General features: G+C 39.8%; 1 protein-coding gene across 1 annotated transcript in view; it reads left to right on the top strand.

Annotated features, from left to right (window-relative positions):
• The window catches only part of PJA2 (praja ring finger ubiquitin ligase 2), a 74,940-nt gene that overhangs the window by 37,046 nt on the left and 17,040 nt on the right, over positions 1–20,854 (top strand). Inside the window, exons 6-7 of the mRNA XM_075541369.1 lie at positions 8,919–9,104; positions 14,852–14,963. Coding sequence (XP_075397484.1) covers positions 8,919–9,104; positions 14,852–14,963 — 298 coding nt within the window. The remainder of the gene's footprint in view (positions 1–8,918; positions 9,105–14,851; positions 14,964–20,854) is intronic.

Here is a 20,854-nt window from a genome sequence, read left to right as displayed (position 1 = left end):
TCATGGACAGGTTTGAGCCCCTATGGCAGTCGCTGTGTTCATCCATCTCTTAAAGGTGCCCCACTTTTCACTGACCCTGCACTTTACCAAGCGTGATGCTGTCCTCCTCATTCTCTTCCCAGCGCCAGAATCCAAATGCATCAGTTCCTCAGTCTTCCTTGTCCATCGTCCACCTTGCACATTTGTATGAGGCAATTGAAAATATAGCGGCTTGGGTCAAGGGCACCTTCGTCCTCAAAGTAATACTTTAAAGAAGTCTTTTGCAAGCAGAATTGCCCCGGTACACCACGGCTGATTTCTTGAATGCTACTTCCACGGGTCTTGATTGTGGATCCAAGGAAAAATGAAATCCTTGACAGCTTCAGGCTTTGCTCTGCTGAGTGTTACGATGCTTATTAGTCTAGTTGTGAGAACTTTTTCTTACGGTGAGATACGTTTTACTGAAGGCTGTAGGCAGTGATCTTTATCACTAAGTCCTTTAGGTCCACTTCGTTTTCAGGAAGCAAGGTTGTGTTTTCTGTGTATTGCAAATTGTTAATGAGTCCACCTCTCTTCCTGATGTCACCTTTCCCTTAATATAAATCCAATTTCCCGATTATTTGCTTAGCATACAGATTGAAGTATGATCAAAGGTTGTAACCCTGACACACACCTTTCCTGATTTTAAGCCATCCAGTATTCCCTGGTTATTTTTGGCCTATGGTACATGCTCCTTATGAGCACCATTAAGTGTCTGGAATTCCCATTCTTTTTGGTATTGTTCATCATTTGTTATGGTCCACACAGTTGAATGCCTTTGCATAGTTGATGAAACACATATCAATGTCTGTCTGGTATTTTCTGCTTTCAACTAAAATTCACCTGGTGTCAGCATGATAATATGCATTTCATGTCAACTTCTGAATCTAGCTTGAATTTCTTTTTTTTTATTTTATTATTTTTTTTGGTTGTTGTTGGGTGCCTCGCGCCCCCCCACCTCCCACCCCTCCCTCCCTGCGTCTCCTCCACCCCCCCAGCTTGAATTTCTGACAGTTCACTGTGTACTAGTGCAATTGTTTTTTAATTATCTTCACCAAAATTTTTACATGTGTGTTATATTAATGATATTGTTTGATAATTTTTGCATTCGACTACTCTACCTTTCTTTGGCCTGGGCACAGACAAGGATCTCTTTCAGTTGGCTGGTCCAGTAGCTATTCTCCAAATATCCTGGCATAGATGAGTGGCTACTTACAGCATTGTATTGGTTTGTTCAAAGCTATCTATTGCTATTCTATCGATTCCTGAAGCCTTGTTTTTCACCAATGTCATATGTACAGCATGGACAGCTTCCTTCAAAAACATGGGTTTTGATCATGTGCTACTCCCTGAAATGATTCCAAGTAGCTTTATTCTTTTGGTACAATGACTGTATATTGCCTCTATCTTTTGATGTGTCCTTTATCATTCATTTTCTTGCCCATACAATCCTTCAGTAAGGTAGCTGGACATCTGAATTTTTTTCCTCCATTTATTTCAGCTTGAGAAATGCTAATTTTCCCCTAATTCTAAGTCTATACATTTTATTTTAATACCTTATCTTATCAAGCCACCCTTTGACTTTTTCTCTTTGCCTCCTCATTTGTTTAATTTGATTTAGCTGCTCTAATTCAAGAGCTCATTTCAGAGTCTCTTCTGATATCCAGACATCTATTTTAGTATTAAAATTTTTTTTTTCATGTATTAATGTCATCCCACAACCCTTCTAGTCTTTGGTCAATAATGCTCAATGCATCAAATCAGTTCTGAGATGTTTGTTTGTTTTTTTATTTTAACAATTTATTGGGGCTCATACAATTCTTTTCACAGTTCATACATATACATACATCAATTGTATAAAGCACATCTGTACAGTCTTTGCCCTAATCATTTTTTTCTCTTTTCTTCTTTTACATTTTATTAGGGACTCATACAATTCTTACCACAATCCATACATATACATACATCAATTGTATAAAGCACATCCACACATTCCCCGCCCCAATCATTCTCAAGGCATTTGCTCTCCACTCAAGCCCCTTGCATCAGGTCCTCCTTTTTTTCCCCCCCTCCCTCCCCACTCCCCCCCCCCATATGCCCTTGGTAATTTATACATCGTTATTTTGTCATATCTTGCCCCATCCGGAGTCTCCCTTCCCCCCCTCTCTGCCGTCCCTCTCCCAGGGAAGAGGTCCCATGCGGATCCCTGCAATCAGTTCCCCCTTTCCAACCCACTCACCCTACACCCCCCCAGCATCGTCCCTCACACCCCTGGTCCCGAAGGTATCATCCACCCTGGACTCCCTGTACCTCCAACCCTCATATGCACCAGTGTACAGCCTCTGTCCCACCCAGCCCCGCAAGGCAGAATTCGGATCATGGTAGTTGGGGGGAGGAAGTATCCAGGACCCGGGGGAAAGCTGCGCTCTTCATCGATACCACCTCACACCCTAATTAACCCATCTCCTCTCCTAAACCCCTCTATGAGGGGATCTCCATTGGTCGACACTTGGGCCTTGGGTCTCCACTCTGCACTTCCCCCTTCATTTAATATGATATATATATACATATATACACATATATATATACATATACACATACATACACACACATATCTTTTTTTTTTTTGCATGATGCCTTATACCTGGTCCCTTGGGCACCTCGTGATCGCACTGGCCGGTGTGCTTCTTCCATGTGGGCTTATTTGCTTCTGAGCTAGATGGCCGCTTGTTCACCTTCAAGCCTTTAAGACCCCAGACACTATCTCTTTTGATAGCCGGGCACCATCAGCTTTCTTCACCACATTTGCTTATGCACCCATTTGTCTTCAGCGATCCTATCATGGAGGTGTGCAGTCAATGATATGATTTTTTGTTCTTTGATGCCTGGTAACTGATCCCTTTGGGACCACTCGATCACACAGGCTGGTGTGTTCTTCCATGTGGACTTTGTTGCTTCTGAGCTAGATGGCCGCTTGTTTATCTTCAAGCCTTTAAGACCCCAGTCACTATCTCTTTTGATAGCCGGGCACCATCAGCTTTCTTCACCACATTTACTTGTTCACCCACTTTGGCTCCAGCCGTTGTGTCGGGAGAGTGAGCATCATAGAGTTCCAATTTAATAAAAGAAGGTATTCATGCATTGAGGGAGTGTTTGAGTAGAGGCCCAATGTCCTTCCGCCACCTTAATACTTGACCTATAAATATAGGCACATAGATCTATTTCCCCATCCTCCTATATATATTTGCATGTACATGTCTTTGTCTAGACCTCCATGAATGCCCTTTGACTCCTAGCTCTTTCCTCCATCTCCCTTGACTTTCCTCCTGCCCTACTACCATGCTTCATCGCCACCTGGGCTAGAGTATACCTCTTCTCTAAGCAACCTTACCCTTGATCATTTCCCCCCAGGCCTGCCACTCCCCCTTCTCTACCATTTGGGGTCCCATGTTTTTCCCTTGTCCCTGGGTTTGTTAACACCACTTCCTTACCCCCCCTACCCCCCCACCCCAAGTCCCCCCAGAACTGTCGGTCCCGTTGTTTTTCCTCCAGATAGTTCATCCAGCCTGTCCTATTCAGACAGACCTGTGGAGTCACTAACATGCACGAAAACTAGACAGAGGAAAACAAAGCAACAGTATACAATCAGACAACAAAACAACAAAAACAAACCATTGACAAAGAACAGAACAAAACAGTTCACAAGAGAAAAGCTTGTAGTTAGTTCAGGGATCGTTTGCTGGCCCTTAGGAGCGTTTTCCAGTCCATTCTGTTGGGGCACCATGCCCTGGCCCCAAAGTCCACTTTCAGCATTCCCTGGGGACCTTGCCACTCCATTCCCTTGCTGTTCCGCTGCACTCCCCCAGTGATTTGCCTCGGTGTGGTGGGATCAAGTCAGGTGCAATTCCCACACTGTGTCTCCAAGATGTTTTTTTAAAGTCAGATGAAATATGCTCAAAGCCATGCTTAAATGGACTTGGTTTAATATTCTTCAGTTTCAACTTGAACCTCATTTCTGTTCCACAGTTGGCCCTTAGCTTTGTTCTATCTGATGACATTGAGCTTTTGCATTGTCTCTTTCCACAGATGTGGTCAGTTTAATTCCTGTGTATGCTATCCAGTGAGGCCACATGGAAAGTCAGCATTTATATTGTTGAAAGTAGATATTTTCAATGAACAAGTCACTGGTCACCCAGAATTCTTTCTTGCTTTCTGTTGTCTCTTTTATCACCATGGCTATATTTCCCAGCTACTAATCCTCCCTCTGTTTCCAATGCTTACATTTTAGTCACTACTAATATCACTTCATCTTGATTACATGTCTGATCAATTTCAGACTGCAGGAGTTGGTAAAATTTGAATTTCTTTATCTTTGGTTAGTACATAAATTTGAATAATTTTAATAACTGTTCTTCCTTGTAGGCATAGGGTATTACCTGCTAGTTTGGTGTACTGCAGGATGCATCCTGAAAGGTTCAGTTTGGTGATGAATGTGATGTTGTCCCTGTTCAGTTTGTTGTTCCTGGTCGAGTAAAGCATATGCAATACCCAACTCACAGACTGACAAAGAGATTCTTTTATAAGTGTGCGGAAGACAACTGATGGTGCCCGGCTATCGAGAGAGATAGCGTCTGGGGTCTTGAAGGCTTGAAGGTAAACAAGCGGCCATCTAACCGAGAAGCAGCAAAGTCCACATGGAAGAAGCACACGTGCCTGTGTGATCACAAGGTAAAGAAGGGATCAGGTATCAAGCACCAAAGAACAAAAAAAATCATACCATCTTGAATGAGGGGGAGTGCAGGGTGGAGATCCAAAGCCCATCTGTAGGCAACTGGGCATACCCTTACAGAAGGGTCGCAGGGAGGAGATGAGCCGGTCGGGGTGCAGTGTAGCATCGATGAAACACACAACTTTCCTCTAGTTCTTAAATGCTTTATCCCTCTCTCCCCCATCATGATCCCAATTCTACCTTACATACCTGGCTAGACCAGAGCATGTACACTGGTGCACATAGGAACTGGAAACACAGGGAATCCGGGACAGATGAACCCCTTAGGATTCAGTGGTGAGAGTGGCAATACTGAGTGGGTGGAAGGAAGGTGGGGTAGGAAGGGGGAACCAATTACAAGGATCTACATATAACCCTCCTCCCTGGGGGATGGACAACAGTAAAGTGGGTGAAGGGAAACATTGGGCAGTGTAAGATATGATAAAATAATAATTTATAAATTATGAAAGGTTCATGAGGGAGGGGGGATTAGGGAGGGAGGGGAAAAATTGATTTCTAGGGCTCAAGTGGAAGGCAAATGTTTTGAGAATGATGATGTGCTTGGCACAATGGATGTATATATGGAATGCGATAAGAGTTGTGTGAGCCCCCAATAAAATGATTTTAAAAAAAGAAATTCCTTTACACTGTAGAAGTTCTATAAATGTGAATATATCTAATATAGATTGAAATATATAGCGTTTTGACCCAACTATATGAATAGTATTGACAAATTTACTCAAACCAGTAAAGTTGTACGTCTGAATTATTGAAAAATTATGGATGTAAAAATATTCATCCATTTTTACAAAATTTTAGTAACCTGGCTTATCTCCATCCTGTGGATGGTTTAATTTCACCCTGTGGAATATACAACGCACAAGAAACAGTTAAAAAAACTGAACATGTGCTTCGCTATAAAGTAGAAAGTACCAAATTTCAAACAATCATGTCCCACAGCCCCCATTTTCTGACCCACAGTGCAGTTACCTGAAGACAGTAATCAATTTTAAAAAGTATTCATGTATTTTAACTAATAGGACCAAAATAAGTCTCAATATAAATTTAAGCTATTTGCAACTCAACAATGCTACAAATACCACCAGTCAATGTGCGGGTGCAGTGAGACTGGAGGGAAATCCTTGGGTCATAAATGCTCATGTTAGGAAAGTGGAAAAGCTGAAAATGAATAAGGTGTGCATTTAATTTTAAATAGAAAAGAAGAATCCTCAAATAAGCAAAGAGAAGGAGAGATAAAAATTAAATTTAGAAAGCATAAGAGAAAAAAATTAAAAGAATGAATTAGAGTTGTAGATACAGAGCTTGGATAAATAGATAAAATTACAAACACAAATATGAATATATATACATTAATATTGTTATTTAAATAAAATGAAGAGATCGAAGTCATTGTACACAGTTTTGTGTGTGAGGATATTCTGTGCATAGAAAAATGTGCGTACACATTCCTTTTCACATTTTTTAAAAAAATGGTAGCATTTTAGGTGCGCTGTGGTGATCTGTCAATACTGGCTGCTCACGGAAAGCTTGATGCTCTGTGGTTCAAACCCACCCGCTGCTCTATGAAAGACATGACCTTGTTCTCTGTCCTGCTGGTGCCTGTGAGTGGGGACTGATGCATCAGGCAGTAGGGTTGTGGTAGGAGGTTGTATGTACGTAGTTTTTGTTACATTATGGAGGTACTTTTAGATCCATTTTATGCATGTACCCCACTACCATGAAGTTGACGTTTACTCATAGTAACCCCACAGGACAGAGTAGAGCTGCTCTGTGAGGTTCGTGAGGCTGAAATCTTTAGAGAAGCAGAAAGAGCCTCATCCTGCTCCTGGGTGTGGTTAGTGCACTTAACTGCTGGCTTTTTGGCAGCTCAGTGAGGAACCAAATATACTGCTGCTTCTACTTCCTTACTTTTCTTTTAGGTGCTGTGTTTTATTACATTGGTATACCACAGTTTATTTAAGTAATTTCCTTTGATGGAAATTGTTTCAGTTTTTGTTACTATAAATAATGCTTCAAAGAAAACTTTGTACATTCATTTTTTAGGAGAAACATCTCCTAAAAAGGCAGAACTACTCAGTCAATGAGTATGCACACAGTTAATTTTAAAAGCAGTTCGTGCCATTTATTTGAATCTGAATATCAAGAAGAGAGTCGCAGTGCAAAAATGTGGTGAAAAAATAGTCCAGGTGGAGGAAAGGGCCCCAAGGGTAGAAATGACATGTTTCAGGAGTAAAGAGAATCACAGTCACTCATCTGCCGTCGTAGATTTCAACTCAGAGACCCTATGGGACTAGGTAGAACTGCCCTTTCAGTTTCTGAGATTTTAAATCCTTATGAGAGTTTACAACCTTATATTTCTCCTACCGAGCAACCCTTAGGTTAGAACCATTGACCTTGTGGTTTAGCAGTTCGATGCCACCAGGGCTCAGGGACAAGTCTTGATTAGATGAAGTTGGAGAAGTGAAAAAAGGAGAAGACATGAATTATGAAGGGATCTTTAGGCTAGGTTGAAGAATTGGGGTTTTATTTTAATTGTGAAGGAAAATTACTCAAGAACAGTGCTTGAAAATTCAAGTTGTCAGGAACAAATTTTCTCATTTTTCTTCTGGAAAAATAAGAGATAGAAAATGATAGCTAGTTCTTTAAAAGATTCCTGTGTAATTAGAAACTCTTTCTATGCACATATAACTCTTTTATCATTTAACTCTTTCTCTGCACATATAACTCTTTTATCATTTTCACCATGCAACTCTCATCACAATCCATACATAATCCATTGTGTCAAGCACATTTGTGCATTTGTTGCCATCGTCATTCTCAAAACTTTTGCTTTCTACTTGAGCCCTTGGTATCAGCTCCTCACTTTTCCCGTCCCTCTCTGCCCCCTCCTCACAAACCCTTGATAATTTATAAATTATTATTTTTTCATGTCTTACACTGTCTGGCACCTCCCTTCGCCCACTTTACTGTTGTCCATCATTCAGGGAGAAGAGTTATATGTAGATCCTTGTAATTGGTTACCCCTTTCTACCCCACATTCCCCTTCCCCTCCTAGTATTGCTACTCACATTATTGGTCCTGAGGGGTTTAACTGTCCTAGATTCCCTGTGTTTCCAGTTTTTATCTGTACTAGTAGTGTACATCCTCTGGTCCAGCCCAATTTGTAAGGTAGAATTGGGATCATGATCGTGGGAGAGAGGAAGCATTAAAAGAACTAGAGGAAAGTTGTATGTGTTTTATCGTTGCTCCCCTGCACCCAGACTGGCTCGTCTCCTCCCCTTGACCCTTCTGTAAGGGGATGTCCAGTTGCCTACAGATGGGCTTTGGGTCCCCACTCTGCACTCCCCCTCATTCACAATGATATGATTTTTTTGTTCTTTGATGTCTCATAACTTGATCCCATTGACACCTCATGATCAGACAGGCTGGTGTGCTTCCATGTGGGCTTTGTTACTTCTGAGCTAGATGGCCGTTTGTTTATCTTCAAGCCTTTAAGACCCCAGATGTTCTATCTTTTGATGGTTGGGCACCATCAGCTTTCTGCCATACATTTGCATGTACACCCACTTTGTCTTTAGTTATCGTGTCGGGAAGGTGAGCATCATGGAATTCTAGTTCAATAGAAGAAAGTATTCTTGCAATGAGGGGCAGTACTTGAGTAGAGGCCCAATGTCCATAGGCTACCTTAATACTAAACATATAAATATATGCACATAAATTTATTTTCCCATTGTCATACATAAATATATTTACATATGTACATGCCTATATTTAGACCTCTATAAATGTCCTTTACCTCATAGTTCTTTCCTGTATTTCCTTTGACTTTCCTCTTGTCCCACTATCATGCTCAGCCTTCATTTGGGTTTCAGTAATTCCTCTCAGTTACATTGCTCTTGATCAAGCCCTGCCAGGCCTCCTACACCCTCTTATCACAGATTTGCTTCTCTTTTAAATAGTCTTGCAGTTAAAAGAAAGTCTTTAAATCATAGAAGCACTGAAAACATAGAGCTTAGCTAACAGAGCTCACTTTCACACTAAATAAAATTCTTTAAAGAACAGTTTTATGATGCATTTTTAAAGTGCTGTTTCTTTAACTTTTCTTAATTAGGGAACAGACATCCTTAGAAGAGGGAGAAATCCCTTGGTTACAGTACAATGAAGTAAACGAAAGCAGCAGTGATGAAGGAAATGAACCTGCCAATGAATTTGCCCAACCAGAAGCTTTCATGTTGGATGGGAACAATAACCTCGAGGATGACTCCAGTGTGAGTGAAGACTTGGATGTGGACTGGAGGTATGTAATACCACCTCGCCGTCATGCTCCACTGTCTGTTGAATAGAATTTGTTGATTATCCCAAGTTAAGAAAATTTGCCCTAATAGCTAAGGAGTATTCTGATTTCCCCGTCCGTTAGAGCCGTCATGTCCTTCAAATCTCATTTCACAAGCCACTTCTTAATTGGACCTGTCCCTACTTTTCTTAGACACTAGCTTCTCCCTACTTGACCTTTAAGCTTTGTGCAAACAAGAAACCGTGTTGCCCTGGAGACCCCAGGTATTACTGCTCCAAGGGCTTCTTTGGCTGAGGCTCAATGTAAACAGATTGCCAGACTCTTCTTGAATGTGCCGTTGGGTGGGCCCAACCACCAAAGTCTAGATGAGTAGTGGAACATGAATGGTTTGTGCCGCTCAGGACCCTTAGCGCTCTGGAAATTCATCTTCTGTACTACTTAATTTTACACTCAGGAGATCTGTGTTTCTAACTTACAGATTTAGCTTTGTGTACATTATTGCACTAAGCATAGCATTGACAGAGCTTCTTAGTGAATGCTCCTGAAGAAGTTCAGAATGGGTGATTGAGTCAGAGGACTCATGAGACTATTTTTCCTTTTTTGCCCTTCCTTTTCCTTCTCTGTTAGTAAACTATGGAAAACATAATTGCATATTCTCAAAGATGATCAAAGTCTTACATTTATTTTATGCTGACAGAAAAACACAAGAGCTCATTGTCCTCCAGGTGGTTTTTCCTAGCGACCCTCCAGGACAGAGTAGTTTTACATAGAGCTGCCAAGACTGCCATCTTCACCGAAGGTTTTCTGTGGCGCAGCTGGTAGGTCTGACACGGTGACATTTCAACTAGCTGCAGGTGCCTGTAACCACGATGCCACCGCATCTCCTGACAATAGTGAGCTGTATGTGATAAATACAGTGGGTTTGGGTTTTAGAATGGTTACTTATGATGGTATAATGCTCACCATTTAACTGTCTGGTTTTAAATTGGGTTTATTCTTCAAAGGCGCAACAGACATTGGAAATGGCTAACTCTTGAGGTAGAGGAAGGATATTTGTTTCTTGTTCTCTTTTTGTTACTTTTGATAGAGAAAAAGGGGGGGAAAGTTGTTACAAATTTTGCTTTATTTTATTTTCAGTTATAAAAGGCTATACAATTCCATTACAGAAAACATAGAAAAATAGCGATGGGAAAAATTTACTTGTATCTCATGATAAATCTCGGCTTCCATGTCCTAGGATTTCGGTTTCTGTGTGTCTTCTCTTTCTGGCTGTATTAGTGGGAAGTTCGTTTTGGTGCTTCTCCGGCTGTTCTGCACACTAGCATCAGCATATCTTTGCGTACGTTCAGTCCCTTTCTCCTTGGGGAAAGACAGAATTATGTGTGTAGAACAGACTTCAGTCAACCATTTTGCGGCTGTGAAAGTGAGATAATTCCACCCTGACCTTTCCTGTTCTCCAGAAGCCATATTCTGTTTTCCTAAGCAGTACAGAGTTACCCGAGCCTTGGCTACACTCATCCTAATGCTTCCTTCTCTTCTTGCCTCTCTCCCCTTTACCCTCTCACTGCCCTCCTGGTTAATTTTGAAGTCGGTTTTCCTCCATTGTGCAAATTAATTCATTAAAGTGAAGGAGGCATCTCTTTAGTCATATCAGCCCTATATATTAAGAGGCAGTTATGGTTTCATATGAGGCTGGTTCTTCTGTTGCATGTTTACAAAAGTCTATAAAAATGATTTTTATAGCTCTTATGTAGATTTCCCATTCCATAATGCATTTAAATTTAGTGATCATTTCCCAATTATAACAGTGCAATGAATTATACCCTTTCCCCCAAAGCTTGTTCTGTACTTTGGGGTTTTTATTTTTGGTAAAATGACTGAGTTATGTGGTATTTTTATAGATCTTTTGATAACTTTTGAAAAAAGTTCTGCATAAAAAATTTGAAGGAGTAATTGTGTGAAGTATAATTTTAACTTAAAGTTTTAAACTCTAGCATTAGATTTTAATTCATCCTTGCTCTTTCTGGATATGCCTGTTATATTAAGGTTTTAGAAACATTGCTAATTTTACCCAAATTTTGGGAAGCTCCACAAGTAGATTTTTTAATAATGGACAGCATTTAAGCTTTGATTTGAAGCCAAAATATTTAAAGGTTGCTATTTTGAATATCTAGATTATGGCAGCACCTCTTTATTTGCTATGTACTCTGTCACTTTGGGTGGCAGTAGCTAAATGTTGATAAGGTGAAAAATATGGTTTGATATTAAAAATAACTTGGCATTTTGAAAGCTAAAAGGAAAAAAACGTGACAAGTAGCAATTCAAGTCTTAAAGGCCAAATTTGGCGTGCGTGTGTGTGTGTGTACTTGCAGTTTCATCATTACTTAGACAGAAATTACAGCTCTTGTGTCCTTGTTTTACTTTTAAAGGAGAATGGAGGAAACTCCATATAAAAAGTGTCTTTGCTTGTTTGGCCCAAGTCTCAGAGGAGTAAGAAAATACCGAGCGAATTATCCCATAACTTGGTGTGGTAGGGGATGCGGTGAAGGAAGCGGGCTTTGGAGCTAGACAGCAGATGTGGTTCAAATCCTTCTCAGCCTACCATAGTGTTACCTACCCGCCCTTTCTAAGAAGGAATAAGAAATTGGGGTTGGAATTATTAACCTAATAAGGTTGTAAAAAATTATTGCTATGTGGCTGTAACGCTATAGTTTAATAATAGAATTTTTTAATAATTTATTTTTAAATAACTTTAGATTTATAATAAAATTACAAAATTAATGAAATAATTCATATCTATCCTTTACTAGGAATTCATAAATACTATTAATTTAAAATGCCTGCATTATCATTCTCTCATTTCTTTCACTAATGTGCTTTGTTTTTTCCCCAAAACCATTAATTAGGTGGTAGATACGGTGTTTCTTTGCTCACAAATGCTCTGGAGTGAATTTGCGGGAAATCAGGACATTCGAATACAATACCTTATTCATGTGTCGTCAGTTATCTATCCCACTAATGCCTTTAGGACAGAATGAGCTGGTGGGGGTTGTTTTTAACTTTGGTCCAAGTCAGGGACACTTGTTACATTTAGTTAACGTGTGTGTGAACTCTTGTAATCTGGAACATTTGTCAGCCGTTCATGACCCTGGCATTTTTTTAAAGTGCAGGCCATTTATTTTATAGAATGTGCATGAGGTTGTGCTGGTCTGAGGTCTTGATTAGATTCGAGGTTTGGATTTTTGGCAGGAACGCAATAGGAATGACGTTTTGTCCTTGTTGGAATGTCAGGACCTTGATGTCAGTTTTCCCCATGGTCAGAGCTGCTTCAGGCGGCCTTCCTTCAACACGTTTATAGAAAGCTTCATTCTCTTCATCCTGTTTTTCCATGAACTGTTTTAACCCCATCTTACATCTGCTCACTCGCTTACTGTAGCATCTTCCAGATGTCTTCACTGTACATTCAGTTGCCATTTTCTCTTTTGTAATCATTAGGCATCTTGTGGAAGTATAGTTTGAGTCTATAAACTATCAGTTTAAACTGTCATACTCTACACATTGGTGTTATTACCCATGCATGATTATGCTCTGAAGTGATTAATACCATGGTGGTTACTAAATGAATAATACTAGAATTGTTACCATGAACGGACTATTCTGCACTTAGCAGTCTATAACCAGATGCTCGGGCTGTGCTTGCTTATGGTTGTTTAGTCTGGAGAAGATGATCATTGGGAGATGAAGGATGTCAGCCACTGGAAGGGCTAAAGTACAAAGAGAAGGCGGGTGTAGTTTGTGCCCAGACGGCCAAACAAGAGCAGCAGGGTAAATGTTGTTAGCGAGAACCTGCCGGCACATAGTTTCCTGGTGGGGCTCTGCCTCTCCGGAAAGCAGTCCTTCTCCCACTGGCCTGACTGGTGGAGTTCTTGAATACCTGATCCAAACCAGGTGCCTGTGTGCGGCTGCTCATTTCACTTCATTTGTAGATGAAAAATCTGAATTAACAGGTACGTAAACCTTTCCAGTTGTTGGACTATGATTCAGTTAAAATGGGAAGTGAATGCTGGCTTGCTGGCTGGCTCCGGGCTCCTCTTTGCACTGCATCGCCCTGTTCACGAAGGAGTCCAGTGTTGCAAGGGTGGTTGGATCCAGCAACCGTGGTAGTAATCCCACCTTTAAAAGATGCAGTACTTGAAAGGATGCCCATTCTTTTTGACCGTTTCTTGTGATGCTTGCTAGTTTCCAGCTACTATCTATAATATGAGGAGGTTTCAAAAAGATCGTGGGGAAATTCGAGTATCTTTGTATTCCATTTCCCATGGACTTTGGAAGCCCTCTGATGGGTTATTAGAGTCACTTTACATGCGCGTGCACACACACACACACACAGAGTTGTATTGGGACTTAATCAAAGTATCCTACAACTCAGTCACTTGTTCTTATCAAGAAGAGATATATGTTCATCACCACAGTCAATTTTAGAACCTTTTCTTCTTTCTTGTACCCCTTGTTATTACTCCCCATTCCCCCCAAGTCCCCTGCTATACTCCCAATGAACCATTGATCCACTTACTTCTGTATAGATTTACCCAGCCTGGAATTCATATACCAAAGGCATACAGAAACAAAAAATAGTCAAAAGAGCTAACAATAATAAAAAATCAGGAAAATCTCAGTTGAAAAGAGAACAGAAAATAATAAAAACTAGAACAACTTTAAAATGTGTCAAAGGGGAACTTAAATGATAAAGTCTTAAGATTTTAACCAAACAGCTGTCATAATCCACTTTCCAATGTACTTTATATGATATATGACTATTCATACCCCTGATCTGTGTTCATACGGGATTTGTCTGAAGGAGTCACTTTTAAGTATCTTGGCAATCGGTTTGTAATTTTGTTAATGGCGGTAACTATTTTTTGGGTGTAACTGTGAATGTTTCTATGATAATCAAATTCCGAGAGCAATAAGGAAGTCAGAAGGTGTTTATCTTTAGATAGAGCAGTAACCTCCGCTTTTGAGATTGTGAATTTGAGGTCCAGCCACCAATTTAAGATAAGTTGCTTCCACTCAATTAGAAATACAAGGCAAAAGTTCAAAAGGAATTTAGAATCAAGTTGCTATCTGGAATTATCTGTGGAGAGAATAATTAAAGAAATAAAGGTTTAATGTCATTTCCAAGAGGATAAGATTAGGGAGAAGAGAATTAAGAACTTAATGTTTCCAAATTTTGAAGTCTTAGTACTGTGATTTCTGAAAAGGAGGAATTTACATGTAGGTTAGGAAAAGGAGATTGGTACTATCTTCAGGCATTGGGAAAATAAATTATTTTAAAGCCCAAATAATTAAGAAGCACAAGGCGAGAGAAGACAAGTCGTTAACTAATGATGTAATTAAAGTAAGTGTAAGAACTATCATAAGATCCTGAATTCTGATTAGAAACTCTACAGAAGTAGAAATATGTCAGAAATAATTAAAAAGGAGAAAGTACTTACTATCTCTGTTTCAGTCTTAAGCAACTAGGAGCTGGTATAAGAAACACAAAAAGCGCATTTTCCAATAAACTTTTGCACTCCGGTGGAAGAGGTCATACAAAGCACTTAAACATTATTTTCCTCCCCTTCACCCTCCACAAGATTTATGTAAAATAAGAGTTTCTGTTCAAAATGTGTTTATTGGCTTATCAGTCTATGATAATTATATCTTGACCATAAAAATACCCCGAATCATGATGCTACTGTTTTTTCCAGCCTATTTGATGGATTTGCAGATGGACTAGGAGTCGCTGAAGCTATTTCTTATGTGGATCCTCAGTTCCTCACCTACATGGCGCTAGAAGAACGCTTAGCCCAGGCTATGGAGGTATGGTAGTATTTCTGGTTCCCGTGTATACAGGAGCCATGGGCCACCATGCTCCTCTGCCAGAGAAAGACGCCGCAGTCTGCGGTGGCAAAGCCTTACAGCCCTGGGGACCCGTGCTACCCCACAGAGCTGCTGTGGGTTGGAAGCAGCACCATGGTAGGGGGCTTGGCTCTTTGGTTGGTGCTTATATATGCATATGCGTATGTCAATAGGATGCAAAGTGATTTTTTAAGTAAATGTTAATAGGGTTTCAAACTACTTTTAAATAAAAGGTAATCATTATCTGATCAATTTAATAATAACCACTGAATAATGATTACAACCAGTCAGTGTAAGTTATTCTTGAGTCCTATCGGTGTGTCTAAAACGGCAGGGTCTGCTCGTGTTTACTGTCGGATGGAAGATACCTTGCTTACGTTTAGAAAATACAATTGTTCTCTATCAGATTATATCGGTATGTGAGGGGAACAATACATAACACACGTGCACATAGGTGTGTTATGAACTGAAATTGGAGACCTCTGGGAGAAAGATGCTTCAGAACCCTAAGAAGCTCTACTCTGTTCTAGAAGCTGGCTAAGATTCACAATCAACTTAAATTGCAGTGGTTTTGATTTTTGAAAGCATATTTTACAAATCTCTTCCCTCTTTTTTCCCCCTAACATAGAGTTTTCTATGAAATTTTTTGTAAGTTAAAGTGGCATAAAGCAAAGAAGAAATATTGCCATTAATTTATATGAGAAAGATTTTTGAGTGTTTCTCCAGACTCCCCAAAATATTGTACCAACCCGTATTGAATGACATGTAAATCCCGAAATAGCAGTAAGCTACAGTGCTCACAGACACAGTTCAGAGGATAGCGGCTGATGCTGAAATGCTGAGTGAATTCTGGGAAAAGGAGCCTGGAAACTGTTCGCGCTGCTTGAGGTGTGCACCTTCCCTTGAAATGAACACTGAACACTGGGTTTGTTTGCAGGTTTTAATAGAGGTGGACACCTTTGGATTTCTTTCTGTTAGTGAAAACACGTGTCTCAAAACAACCTTACTAGAAATATTGTCTATTAGAAAAGTCAGGGAGAAAAAAATCAGAAAGAACATTATGAGACAATGTAATTTTAGGACTTTTGCCAGATTATTTAACCTGCCTTGCCAGATCCTGACACAGAAAATATTGGTATAGCAAGATAGCTTGCTTAAGGAATTTTACATGTAACAAGAGTGATCTTCCTTGAGCCAAATAAATTTTGCGCAACCTCAATGGACTCCGTCTTTTCTAAGGCCTCATTTTGCAATCTTTGAACAGTTTTGATTTATTGTTTTGTTTTTTTCTATTATGCTAGTGGTTTGTGTGTTTTGACAATATGGAAACGTTTCTTGTTTTATAGTTTTGAGAATTAAAAGTTTTATTGTGTTCCTAACAGATAAGTATGACATTTGGTTGACATCTTGAAAGAAGAGCCAGAGAGATGAGGCATGCTAGACAAAGGCACTGGCCCAGAGCACTGAGTTTGGAGACAAGGACAGGCTTAGTGTGTTCAGGGAAGGTACAGCCCCACACACTGTTGGTTTCTGTCGCGAGGGAACCCAGCAGCACTGTTTCCTTCAGCTGCTCTTACCTATACCCCTGTTGCTAAAGCCGTAAGCCTTTCCTTTCCCCGCAGCTTGGCCACTTTCTGAAATGAGTGCTATTTTATTTTACTTGAATTGAGTTATTGTGTGTTTATGTGTGTAAGAGAGAGAGAAACCAATACATTCCACCTTCCTATTCTCAGAAATCTTAGTGTTTTATGTATGGTCTGTACACTTTTTAAGCATTTAAAAAATTAAGCAATCCATAAATTATTATTTTTCCCTTTAGATTTAACTCAAAACTTCCTGCTATCAAGTCAGTTCTGACTCATAGTGACCCTGTAGGACAAGGTAGCCCTGCCCCTTTTGGATTTCAGAGCTTATAAGTCTTTATGGGAGTGGGGGGAGCTTTCTCGTTCTCTCAAGGAGCAGCTGGTGGGTTCAGACCGCAGGCTTTGTGGTTGGCAGCCCATTATATACCCACCACACCACTCTTTTAGATCTAACTAGCATTATTTAAATGAAACAACAACAAATAATGAGACATACCATCTTTGTTTGTTTCCAGGTTTGCTTATGTATTTACCAAACAATCCAGGCCTGTTTTGAGATGTTTCATGTTACTACATAATCCTTATTTTTGTTTTTATAGTAGTCTGCTCTTTTCAGATAAAGACTATCATTGACTATAATTGATATTGGTACATTTGTGCCATATCTGTGTTTCAAATTTGAGTGAAAACAGGATAAAATACTTAAGTTCTTTAGATATTCTTGACAATAGCTTTTTACTCAAACAAATTTTGGAAAGAAAATGTGTTCCACACATAATTTAATGCTGACATCCAAATATTTTTTTGTATCAGTCTACGGAGTATTATCCATTACATCATACTTGTGTTAGTCTGGGTAGACGAGAGAAACAAATTCATAGACACTCATATGTATATGAGAAAGAACTTTATATAAAGAGTACATTAAGAAAATATCCCAACCCAGTGCAGATCAAGTCCATAAGTCTGAAATTCGCCCATATGTCCGATACCAATCTATAGTCTTCAGACTCATGAAACACATGCAATGCCGCTGAATGCAGGAAGATCACAGGCCAGTAGGTGAGAAGTCTTGTGGATCCAATGGCAGTGGAAACAACTCAGCACTGGCAGGAGTCTCCATATTGCTCCTTCAGCTCCAGGGCTCTAGTAGCTAGCTCCATGTGCCTTCTCAACAAAAATGTCTTGTAGGGAGTGAACCTTGTCAGTAGAGAACCTCCTAGGGAGTGAGCATGTGTCCTGCCTCCAGTGAGCAATTTATCTTCTTAGGGCCTCCAAATGAGGTCATCAAGCTGCGATCTGATTGACAGGCTAAACTCCACCCTGTCACTCAGTAAGTCTCAAATTAACAACAAACTGTGTATCATATTTGTTTATGATAAAGTTATGGCTAACAATTTAAATGTGTTTTACATTAGTTTTAATGGCTACAACAGTGGGCTTAAACACAGGAACAATGGTGAAGATAGCAAAGATCCAGATAGTGTTTCTTTCTGTTGTATATCGGCTCTATGCATTTGTATCGACTTGGCAGCACCTAACAATAACAACAACAGCAATTAGTTGAAATTAAGTTATTATAATTATCAGTAATATCTAGTCTATGAAGATAAATTATAGATTTTGATAAATATCTCATAGAACATAAGTCAAATTTTATTGGAAATATACTACTTAATGAGATGGATATCCCCCTCCCCCAATTAGTTTGAGAGTAAATTTTATTTATTCCTAGGAGAATGAATCACTGTTTGGCATAAATTTTCTGTATTTCATTATTACAGATGTAAACTTGAGAAACCATATTTCATAAATAAATTGATGGACATGGCATAATATTGTCATTCAGTTCTTCTGAGTTATTTGCCAAAAGTCACATCAATTTGATTACAAGTCCTCTTCCAATTCTTTGGAAAACAGAAAATTGACATCCACATAAAATGATTGTGTGTTTATTCACATCTGTTCCATCTGACCTCAGTATTTCAGATGCCTTTTGACATGAATAAAGACGTATACTTGTTTTATAGAATGGCAGCAGGCGAGTACGAAGGAAATGGTGGGGACAGAGAGCCAGACACTTTGTATGTACATTTGAGGCAGAGCCGTGGAGGAAAGAGAATAAGGAATGTGATTCTCCTAAGTCTGTCATGGTCGCTAAGTCTGTCATGGTCACTAAGACTGTTGTGGTCATTGTTCCCCTTGTAAAGCATCATGCGCTCAAAACACCCCATGTACACTGATGTGCAGACACTCCAATGGTAGTAAGTACACAGAAGTTCAGGACATAGACATTTAAATTTTTCATTTGTTATTATTTTTAATCATTTTATTGGAGCTCGTACAGGTATCATAATATTCCATAGTTCAATCACATCAAGAAGTATTCTACCATTTGCTACCACAATTAGTTTTGAAATATTTTCTTTCTTCTTGAACTCCTTGATACCAGTGACCCTATATCCCTACCCTATCCCCCAGGAGTCCTTCCCCCACCCCATAATACTTTGTTTGGGGTTTTTTGCCAAATTGTATCCAGTATATCCATTCACATACAATTCTGTGGATCCCATTGAGTGGGGTTACACAGTCACCGATGCCATATCAGCTCCCTATTCCGTCCCTCCCTGTCCTCCCATGCCCTCAGGGAACCATTGCTCCTGGCTTCCAAGGTGTCTCTGGGTGGGTTTCAAAGTCTAATCTTTTGGGTAATGGTCGATGATTTCATCATTTGCCACTCAGAGACCTGTGTGCTATTTTGTTACTAGGTGCCTGATACATAGCAACATTTTGTACAAACAGAATATCCTGTGCCATCATCCATCACAGCCATTACTGTATTTGAACCCATCGTTGTCACCAAGGGTCTCCCTCTTTTTAGCTGACCCTCTACTTCCCCAATCATGATGTCGTTCTCTAAGGACTGGTCCTTCCGGAGAATACATCCAACAGAAGCGAGACAGAGTCTCGCCACTTTGACTATGAAGGAGCATTCTGGCTGTACTTCCCCGACAGGTTTGTTGTTGTTGTTGTTATTCTAGTAATCTTTACATACTGTAAGTCAAACGTATTCACATGTTGATTTTCCCTTACTCACTGACCAGCTTTTGCCAGTGTATATTGACGCTCTTGTCAACTTCTAGGCTTGGTTATGGTTAGGCGAACCCTCGTTCTCAATGGGGCATCCTTGCTTTTCAACACTTTAAAGAGTGCTTTTGCAGCAGATTTCCTCAGTGCAATATGTAAATGTTAAATCTGTGTGTATTATAGGTTGGGGTAGTTAGTCCATTTGATTTGGATTAGATTTTGTAAATGTATTGTAGTGCCTAAAGATACAGTTAGTGAAATGATCTCTTTGTTTATGTGGCTAATAGATGAGCCTAGATCACCTTAATTGTGTGTCAGTCCCAACACAACAAATTATTTTTATATAGCTAAAGTTGGAAGCATTTATTACCACTGTAACTGTGAAGATAAGCATCAGAAAGGAATCACGCCGAACCCCTTGAGATAAATATGCATTGAAGTATAGTTACTCTGAAATAACCTACCAAAATTACTCACAGCAGTTCTCAACCTGTGGGTGGTGACCCCTTTGGGGGTCGAACAACCCTTTCACAGGGGTCACCCGATTCCTAACAGTAGTAAAATTAAGTTATGAAGTAGCAACAAAAATCATTATATGGTTGGGGTCACCACAGCATGAGGAACTGTATGAAAGGGTCGCAGCATTAAGAAGGTTGAGAACCACTGTAGTAGCTCTTTGGTTTCAGGGAGCCCTGGTGGCACCCTGTGCAAGCATTCAGGTGCTAACTCAAAGATTGGTGGTTTGAATCCACTAGTCTCTTAGTGTGAGAAAGATGTAGCAGCCTGCTTCCATAGAAGTTTCAACCTTGAGAATCCTATGGGGAATTTCTCCCTGATCCTGATGGGCATTCTGAGTAAAAATCAACTTGATGTCAAGTTTTCTTTCTGTTTAGCAGTAGCACTAAGTTCTTAATAAACCAAGTATCTTGAGAAGTAGTCAGAGAGCTAGAGAAGACTTATGACTATAGTTAAAGCGAGAATGGGCAAATAACCTTCCATTTCTCATCTCTTGGTTGAGAAGTCTGTGAAATTATTAACTAAATAGGAGTGGAATAGCAAATGATTGATACCTTAGTTGGTTGGAATTCCTTCTCTTTTTAAAAATCATTTTATTGAGGGCTCGTACAACTCTTTATCACAACCCATATATACTTCCATTGTGCTTTGTGTCAAGCACATTTG

This window comes from Tenrec ecaudatus, chromosome 2, assembly GCF_050624435.1.
Source record: "Tenrec ecaudatus isolate mTenEca1 chromosome 2, mTenEca1.hap1, whole genome shotgun sequence".
Classification (NCBI taxonomy): Eukaryota; Metazoa; Chordata; class Mammalia; order Afrosoricida; family Tenrecidae; genus Tenrec; species Tenrec ecaudatus.
The sequence above is the reverse complement of the archived record's forward strand: the minus strand, read 5'-3'. Positions and strand labels throughout refer to the sequence as shown.